This window comes from Rosa rugosa, chromosome 4, assembly GCF_958449725.1.
Source record: "Rosa rugosa chromosome 4, drRosRugo1.1, whole genome shotgun sequence".
Classification (NCBI taxonomy): Eukaryota; Viridiplantae; Streptophyta; class Magnoliopsida; order Rosales; family Rosaceae; genus Rosa; species Rosa rugosa.
The window spans coordinates 55880640-55890462 of NC_084823.1; the positions used below are offsets into that span (position 1 = coordinate 55880640).

Sequence of the window (9823 nt, forward strand, 5' to 3'; positions counted from 1 at the left end):
ACCATAACTGAATTTTTTTACTTTTATACCCCTAAAATATTAAATAACTTTATATATCTTTCTAATTGTCAAATATAAAAAAGTGAAAACTTAAATAAATAATTAATAAGAAAGTTTATTATTTTTCAGAAACTAATTACCCACTTCTAGACAGGTGACCACCCACTTCTCCACACCCATAAGGCTAGTGTTATTTATATTCAATTGTATTTAAACCTAGTTATGACTCTTAGCCCTAATTAAAGATTTCAAACTAGCTATCAGGCGGCGTCTTTATTGGAGAGAAGAAACAGAGAAAGGACGTGCAGGGTTTTGTCCCCAACCCTCTTGCCCTCACCTTCAAAAAAGAATTCTGCTGAACCCTAAGACCAAAGAGACTTCCATAACTTACCTTAAGTTTCGAGGTTAGGCAGCTATCTAGACTTGACCCCCCCTGAATCCGCCCTTGCATGCAAGCTGCTGGTTTCATTGATCTAAACTAAATTTGACATTGAACTTTATGTACGTGACAGTCTTTTTCACAATTGATTGTTGTTGGTAGATTATAAATTGGTGCTCAATTATCTTTCTTCTTCTTTAGTTGCCAGCTTCAGCTTACGTGTGATAACTACTTGCTGTCTTGCTCCATATTTCTCAAATGCAGCATAAAATTTCTCATTTTTTTTTTCGTGGGGATACTTAAGTGTACATGTGAAACCGGGTGTTTTATCACTAATTATTTGTGAATTATAAGTAGGTTGTATAAATTATAAAAGTAATCTTAAATTTGGGGCTTGGAAATTGGAATTGTTCATACATGCATATGATTAGTTAAAAGCTGGTCCATCAACGCAACGAGCTAGGGTTTATTTACCAAACAATATCATGAGGCCTTTAGAGCATGTCTTTTGCCACATAGCTATTTTTGATAGATTACCTTCCTCCAACCCATATATCAATCACATGGAAAAGCCGCAAAAGACATCCCTTTCATATGTCAAATTTAACCCCTCTATTTTTCAATGTCAATTCACTATTCACTGAGAGAAAGAAAACATTTCTGAACAAAATTTTTGACATATTGGTTAGAGCTAAGATTACCCAAATGTCAAATGTAAAACAACAAATTAATTTTGCCATGTCATATGTCAAATTCAAATTTGACAAAAGCCAAAATACATCTCCACTGAAAACATACATACATCATATCTTGAGTTTCACCTAAATCAACTGTCGACAATTATTAATAAGTATGTAAGGATATTAGGGTTACAAATGAGTTGAGCCAAATAGTGTGCACCATATTTCTCAAATGCATCTTAAAGCTTCTTATATTTTTCTGTGGGGATAATTAAGTGGCAAATGCTCTAGCGAATCATAACATGTCTACTATGAGTTATGTCTAGTGAGATTTTATTTTATCTTTTGTTTCTTCTTTTTGCAAGAATTTATTGTTGAGTATGCCCAACTATTTTTGTTAACTAGATTTGTTGGTTAAGAGTCTTAGATCGATTTTGTTGCCTTTCTTTAGCTGTTTTCTTTTTCTGATATTAATTGAAGGTCACCCGGCATTTTTTTTTTTCTTCATTGAATAAATCTCCTCACTCGCTCGAGGTTTAAATTAAAGCAAAGAAGAAGAAATTCACGATTGGATTCAAACTACACCGTTTTTATCTTCAAGTCAAACCGTGTTCATATAGTTGGATTCAAACTAATTAATTAATTAATGGTCATGTGTATGCTTCTGGTAACCAGGTGGCTGATGCATTGGCCAATTTTGGCGCTTCTGGTACGGGCTTTACTTGGTTTGATTCATCTCCTAGTTTCGTTAATAAATTTTGTTTAAGAGATAAGTTGGGTCTCCCTAATTTTCGTTTTAGATGATTTCTTTTGTTTTGGAAGGCAGGATGATGTCTGTCATTCCTCATCAGTAGTACTTTACTTCTGGAAGGTGCAGGATATGTTCTCTCCTCTTACTTGTATTTTCCTTTACTTTTAATAAATATTTTTCCTCGCATTTGCGAGGTGCCGAGGTTTGATTAAAAAAAAAAAAAAAAAGTTGGATTCAAACTATAACTTAGACGCAACCATTACTTATAACATTGACTCGGAACTTGGATTATTGCAGTTTATAAACCCGTCTGTTTCATACTTACCAATTAATTAGCATATTTCTGAGTGATGGAGATGGAGTGGGCATACACATGCAAATTCCAAATTATGTAGGTATTATCTTAATATAATGTCAGGGGAAGGAAAAAAAATAATATATGAGGCTCTATTATTAAAAGTTCTAGTTCTATCTTAACCAATTATTTACGTAAAAATATTTGCATGTTGATCTTGTAGTTGACTAAACTCGCATACATACCAATTAAGCAGCCTTAAGATCGATCTTCAACATACTAAACTATAAACAAGAACGTGATTAAGACCCCGTTTGGGATTGCTTCGCTTTTAAAAAAATCAGCTTTTGTTCAAAATTTTAGATTTTATTGTGTTTGGTAAATAAATAAAAAGCAGCTTTAATTAAAAGTTATAGGTCACTGGCAGCAGATTTTAGAAGCAACCTAGAGGTTGCTTTTAGAAGCTGCTGTGGATTAAAACACACTCTGCAGTTGTTTTATGTACTGACAGCACTTTTAAAAATATTATTTACCAAACACGAAACTGTTTTAATTCACAGCTGATTATTCTCACAACACAGCAGCAGCAGTTTTTTAAAAAAGTCGCAGCAATCCCAAACTAGCCCTAAAGGATCAATGATCGCCAATACACAACACGTACGCGTACATAACTTCATGATACAAGATTAAATTTCATTTTGCTCCATCACTAGGTGCAGGTAGTTTGCATCACCGGGGATTGACTCATCTCGGAAAACGGAGATCATTCAGCGATTCTGCCATAATCGTTAAGAAGTCGTGCAATGACCTCTTCAACTATATCTAATATCTTAAGGCGCAGCTCGAGATTATGTATGGCTAATTGATCGAAGAGGTCATTGCACGGCGTCTTAATGATTCAGTTAGCCGATAGATAATAATAGAGGTAGGCTAGGATGCATTTTCCATGTTACGTATGCATCTTTGACTCAAATTAATTGGTTAAGAACGAACCCCAGATAGATTTGGCCGGTCGGGTACAATCCGTTTGAAAATCAACTAAAACATTTAGTTTAGTTTGATTAAGTAATCAAACAATCTTTCATTCCAATACGAACAACGCTAGGGCGCATTGTCAAGGTACAAAGACTTTGGGGCATTAATACATACAAACAATGTCAATGAAAACATAGCGACAAGCTAGGCTTTGGCAAAAAGTCTATTTTAGCATTTGGTATAAACCTAACTTACAGAATGTTATTATTGAGGAATGAGGATAAAGAATAGGGTTTGATGCAATTTTAGGAGGAGGTAGAGACGTACGGGGGTGTATTCAATTCAAATTTCAAAATATTTTATTTGAGTTTTTATAATTCATGGATTTACTTAATTCACGGATTGTTTAAATTCTATATGGACTCTGATTGATTCTAATAGATTGATTTACTAGTATTTGTTTAGATTTTACAAGTCCTTATGATGTTTTTGGTCGGTTAATTTTTTTTCTTCTTCTTTAGTTATGCATGGATGTATGAATCCAACTATAATGCTATATCAATGACAGAAAAATATGGCAATCTACTATTCTTTATGTTGTGTATAATGATATATGAACAATAAGAGAAAACTAACCAGCCAAAATGTTACACAAAAAATAAAGTAGTAAACTAATGACATAATTTATTTCATATCTAATTTACAAAAGAAACATGTGTGTATGTATCATCTTAACAATACCATTGATAGTGAGTTTAATTAGCTAGAAGGATTAAGGTTTCTAGAGCTATAGTAATAAATAAAAAAATTATTAGATGAGAGCAGAGGCAGAGGTGGATAGTGGGAAAATAAGAAGATAAAATGGTATGCGACTCGCATATTGAGGGGTGCTTCTTCATTTTTTTTTGTTTTTTGGTGAAAAGCTTCTTTATTTTTTTGAGTGAGAAAGAATCTATCAAAATCTCTTGGGAAGTGGTTGAATTGTTTTTGAGTTTTGATATGTATAAAAAACACTATAAAATCCTCCAAAATCCAGCATTTAATGAAATCATTAAAAATCTGTATACTTTTGAATATCGGCAGATTTGAATGGATAATTTTAAATCTTAATTATTTTAAAGAACTGTTTAAAATCTCAATTGAATTCCCATAAACTTTTAAACTATAAAAAAATCTTATAGACTCTTAAATGCCCCCTGTAGAGCGGCTACTTTTGGCTTGGGTTGTAGTACGTAGGTCGCGGCTGGAGTCTGGAAGCCAAGTATAGCTAGCATTGCTAAACACTACCCAACTTCCTAATAATGAATACCTCCCCCCCCTACAACGGTGTGGGTTTCCAAGTATAGCTAGCATTACCAACGTTGTAGAGGTTGGTTGTTTGGTTGGTGTCACAGGTTGGTTGTTTGGTTGGTGTCACTGTGGGTTGTGCCATAAACTTGGATTTGATTGTTTCTCGGGTTTGAAAAGTGCAATTAGCATTGCTGATCTTTAAAGAAGAGAGTGAGAATGTACTAGGAACTTTTTGAAGCACGCTTAATCATCCCACCGATGAAAATAACAGCATGAGTGATCGATGCGTAACAATTTGGGCAAGTTTTGATTCATTGTCAAATAAAAACCATGCAAAGCCAGCAGGTGCAGTGACTACCAAGTACCAAAATCGAGTTGGAAAGTTATCTCATTCATATACAAGCATATGCCCCCTAGAGAGGAGCAACGACAACATCACATAATATACCGGACCGCCTTTCTTCATACTCAACAATGATCTGAGTGGGAGTCGTAGAAATCACTTGGGCAAGGTGACATGACTTCTTGCTCTAGCAACTGCAATACCTGATTCATTGATGGCCTATCATCTGGGCTCGCATCCGTGCACCTTGCAGCTATTTCAAGAATTGCTTCCAGACTTTCAGGATCTGCATCTCTGCACCGCTTGTCAACTAAATCTTTCAATCGGTTCTCTCTCAATAGCGTGTTCATCTGCACATGAAGATTAAGTCTGAAACTGATACAGAACACAAGGCTTTTTAGTTTGTAGTTAACTAATTGACAAATCAAGGAGAGCTTACCCAACCAACTACATTTAAGCCTCTCTTGACAAATGTCGGATCAGTAGGTCTCTTTCCAGTCACAAGCTCAAGCAAAAGAACTCCAAAGCTATATACATCTGACTTTTGTGTCGCTCTCCCGCTCTGCAAATACTCTGCAACAGTAGCAAACACCAATTAGTACATGTTGCTAACTAATTGATAAGAGATGGTTATTCTGTTTTTTGATGGTAATTCACCAAAACAGGACACATACAAGAATAATGACACAGAACAGACCTGGTGCAAGATAGCCAAAAGTGCCAGCAACCACTGTGGTAACATGGGCATCCTCATCAACCAAAAGCTTTGCAAGACCAAAGTCAGAGACATGGGGCTCCAAGTTTTCATCAAGCAAAATGTTGCTGGATTTTATGTCACGGTGCACTATCTTTGGACAGCAATCATGGTGCAGGTATGCTATCCCTCTAGCAGAACCGAGAGCTATTCTTAAACGCACACTCCAATTCAGAGGTCGCTCTTCCAGCCCATCTCCTGAAGAAGAGATAAATAAAAAGTCAATTATAAGCATTCAATTTTAAAACCAATACGTCGTGAAACTACAAATAATTTACAAACAGAATATTCTCACCATGCAAGAAATCATCTAAGCTTCCCATAGCTACATAATCATATATAAGAAGCTTTGAAGTAGGAAGCCTGCAGTAGCCTCGCAAGTTAACTAGGTTTATATGCTTAATGCTACCCAAGATCTCTAACTCCCTCTCAAAACCTTGATCTGATCCTTCCCGACTTCTGTCAATTCTTTTAACAGCAAATGTTCCACAATCATTCATGACCATTCGGTACACAGTGCCAAATCCTCCTGATCCTACAACATCTTCTTCATCAAGCGACTCTAACTTGTCAATGATCTCACACGAAGGGTAGGGCAGATCTCCATGGAAAGTGATGAGTTTTGTGCCTGTTAAAATACAAAGTTTTCTCAGCAACCTTATTATCGTTGAGATTAGAAATAGATGAAAGACCAGAAAACATTCAGTTTACCTGCTTCTTGATTTACTTGCTTCGTAACTTCTGTATATTTCTTGGCCACTCTTTCCTTTTTCGATAGTAACCGAGCCCAAAGGAAGCCAAGGAGAATGAAAAGTGCAAATGCCAGGGTGGCCATGACACCAATAAGCAATCCCTTAATGTAATGTGAAGATCGCTTGGGAGGGACTACAATATCCACAGTGAATGGAACAGGGTTAGTACAGCACATTCCTACTCAGCAAAGGTTTCAATTGACTATAAAGCGGATGACATCGAACCCCAAAACTTACCAGCTGCTTCATCACTCGCCGCATGTGGCAATACAGCAGGAAATCCCAGTGAGGTTCGACAGGGCTTGTGCACTTGTTGGCCACAAAGATCAAGATTCCCAATAAACCTATGCATGTTGAAGGAAGTTCAGAAGAAGATCAATGGGATGGACAAAATTATCCACCTACACTTGAAAAATGGAAGACAACAGGTATTGACATTTCTATTTACAAATAAATAGAAATAATCTAGCTTAAATGAATAGGCATGTATGCCTATCGTCTAATTCTAAAAAGCTAAAAACTATAACCTACATATCTGGAAACCTGAATGTGTGCAATACAAATTTTCTGAATGAGTGATGGGATGAACATATGAATACTTACGACTTATTCCCAAAGTTGCTCAGAACTCCAACGTCTGGGATTTCCCCAGAGAAGAAGTTAGTGGACAAGTTCCTGAGACATACAGAAGCATTGAATCAGTTATGCTATTGAGACACCATCTAATTGAAAAACTGTAGGGTATATAATAACACCATTAGGTACTTAGCTATAACTGGGACTTACAGAGAGCGCAATCGTGATAGGCGGCCAATAGATGAAGGTATAGCACCCTTTAATAAATTGCTTGATATATCCCTGCAATTTTATTTTAAAGTTCATCATACTGCAGAAATGACATCTAAATTAATTCTATATAGCTCAACCAGCATTGGATGACTCTCTTTTAGTAAATTGTAAGGAATAGAATGAATATTTAACAACAATTAACCAAATCCCAATATAAGCAGTTGATAATTAAGCGTGCACGAAAACTTGGTAAACTAAAATAGACAAAGACAAAAACGAAAATCTTACAATATGGTGAGAGAAGAAAGGTTTCCAATATTTGATGGTATACCTCCCTGTAGATAATTAGCCCTCAAGTACCTAATAGAAAGCATATATAGCCAATACCTCAGTTCTAATGTCATACATTACAAATAGATTCACATGTTACAACTCAAACGAAAAGTACAAAAGAGAAAGGAATGATCTCCTCTTACAAAGCTCTAAGCTCAGTGCAACTGGTAATTTCATTAGGAATGAATCCATGTAAGCTGTTCTGGTGAAGCGCCCTGATTCACATTGTAAACCAATAATATAAGCAAAATTAAAAATTACAGAACTTCCTCAGTTAAAATGGGTATTCAGAATTTGACTCACAGTCTCTGCAATCTACTGAGTTTGCCAATGCTGGGAGATATAGTCCCTCCTAGTTGCATATAGGGTAGGTTACTGAAAAAAAAAAAAACCCAACAAAATCTTTGAGAATGAGTGAATCAGATTAATATTAAAGTAGGGAAAACAAAGATGGGTAAAACATACATAGCGCTGACTCTTTGGTCCTGCGGATAGCAAGTAATACCAGTCCAATTACAAGGTGATTCATCAGAATCCTGCCAGTTACTGAGCATGTTCCTACTGTCATTCAAAACGCTTTTCATTTCCAGCAGTACGAAACCTAGTGCAAAAAAGTACATCACTAAATGATCTAACAAAAGAAGTAATATACAAAACCCCAAATTTGAAACTTCAGAGAAACCCAGAAGAGTATTTCTAAACCCATTAAAGATACCATCTTTATATGTTAAACATCAAAATCAAAAACCCAGCTCAACAAAATGTAACTAAGAATACTGCAAAATAATTTGTCGTCGTCAACAAAGGAAAAATATGAAAGCTTTAACCCAAAATAACCAAACAGAAATGAACTGGGGATTTGGTTACCATCTTGGTTGAGAGCAAGAGAACAATGGGAGTAAACAGTTGCTGCTACAATCACTGAGAAGACCCAAAACAAAAGACCCTTCTTCATTTTCTTCAAAATGAGCTGTTTCTGCACAGGGTCTCTTCTTCACTGAACAATGGGAGTTAAAAGTGTTGGAAGTTTGAACTATGATGCAACAGTGGGTAGAGTGAAGCTGAAGCTCTGATGGAGGTGGGGTACTAATACCATGATAGGAATATATTAATCATAATTTTTGAAGCACGAAGAGAGAGAGAGAGAGAGAGAGAGAGAGAGAGGGGGTAAAGATTGCTTTTTCCTATAATTTATGAGCAGAATGAAGGACAGACTTTTTGAAATATAGAAAGTTGTGCATGGAATAGCCGTTGTCTACAAATTTCAAAAAATTTACTCTGCAATGAAACTTATTAAGCACTCATTTCACGGAAAGATTAAGAGCATCGACGACGACGGATGGTTGAATCACAGCGAAAAAGATTGACTACAAATATTAAGAGGGTTGAATCACAGCGAAAAAGATTGACTACAAATATTAAGAGCTGAGATCGCATATTATGTGTTAGGTCACTTGCACTGCTGTGATTTAGAAGAATTTTTGCTCATTTCATTGTTGTCCAAAATAAGAGTATACTTGCACAGTTGCACCCGAGCAAGAAATAAAAAAAAATTATCTTTCATTGCTTCGGGTTCGGTAGTTGATGTAAAAGATTTCAGAAAACTGGGTTTCACTGGTAAGAGTTGAGCTTTGTTGAGTAATTGTTGCTGCAATTTTGAACATGTGGTCACTACCGACTGGGTACTCAGTGAGACAGATACTAAACGGTACAAGCTGACCCTACAATACGTATGGGTTTGGCTACGGTAAGTGTGGCCTGGTACGTTTACTTTGCGCTTAGCATCATAATTGTGAAGTGATAATGGGCCTGGGAACGATTTTCCCACCAAACCTTCTTGTTGAAGAAAACAAAAGGGTTGGGTCTTCAAGAGTTGTATACGAAATAACGAATTTGTCGTCTTCTTTTTTAGGCAAAAATATACGAATTTGTGTGATATGTGTTCTTTGATGTGTATATCAGTTTGGTAGTTAATTTGGGGTTTATATGAGAGACTAAAGTAAAATGGGGACAACTTTTTATTATGGAATCAGAGAATTCAAGTTGATGATCATACAAGGCAATGATATTTCGAACTAACCCAAATGTTTTAGTGCAAGTACTCATGATTAGGAGGATTTAAACCTACAACAATTCAAAATGATATGATTGAGTATATCTTCCACTTGATTCTACTTTGTTCGAGAGAATTTTAAGTTTTGTATATGTAATGCTTTGGGGCTAACTGTATTTGGTTGTAGAATATATTATTCATTCATTTCTTCTTAATTCAAGTAAAATATATAGAAAAGAGAATAGAATTGTATTGAGCAACATTCAAGGTGACATCATTAAATAGAATTCAAACTTCTCACACAAAATACATATTAGTTTACATGTGATACTAGTCTTAACCAAGAAAGAAACTAAATTACATATTGCAATTATTATTATTTTTTTGTTCAAAGGAAACCACCTAAAAGGTGAGAAAGAAAACAAATTC

At 35.5% G+C, this 9823-nt stretch overlaps 1 protein-coding gene across 1 annotated transcript; it reads right to left on the bottom strand.

Annotated features, from left to right (window-relative positions):
• Nucleotides 1-4625: 4625 nt before the first annotated feature.
• On the bottom strand, nt 4626-8504 carry LOC133744081 (LRR receptor-like serine/threonine-protein kinase FEI 2). Its single transcript, XM_062172215.1, has 13 exons — nt 8209-8504; nt 7807-7942; nt 7645-7716; nt 7485-7556; nt 7297-7368; nt 7006-7077; nt 6823-6894; nt 6457-6563; nt 6179-6352; nt 5763-6095; nt 5411-5665; nt 5153-5286; nt 4626-5063 (listed from the first exon to the last, which is right to left on the bottom strand). The coding sequence occupies exons 1-13, from the start codon at nt 8294-8296 to the stop codon at nt 4839-4841; spliced, it is 1812 nt and encodes a 603-aa protein (XP_062028199.1). The 5' UTR covers nt 8297-8504; the 3' UTR covers nt 4626-4838.
• Between the last annotated feature and the right edge of the window lie 1319 nt (nt 8505-9823).

Bases quoted from the DNA above. Each gene is read 5' to 3' on its own strand.
- LOC133744081 (XM_062172215.1), bottom strand. From the start codon at position 8,296: ATGAAGAAGGGTCTTTTGTTTTGGGTCTTCTCAGTGATTGTAGCAGCA. The intron at 7,369-7,484 runs GTAAGAGGAGAT...GCTTTCTATTAG, and splicing joins TGCACTGAGCTTAGAGCTTT to GTACTTGAGGGCTAATTATC. The intron at 6,096-6,178 runs GTAAACTGAATG...GTATTTTAACAG, and splicing joins GCAAGTAAATCAAGAAGCAG to GCACAAAACTCATCACTTTC.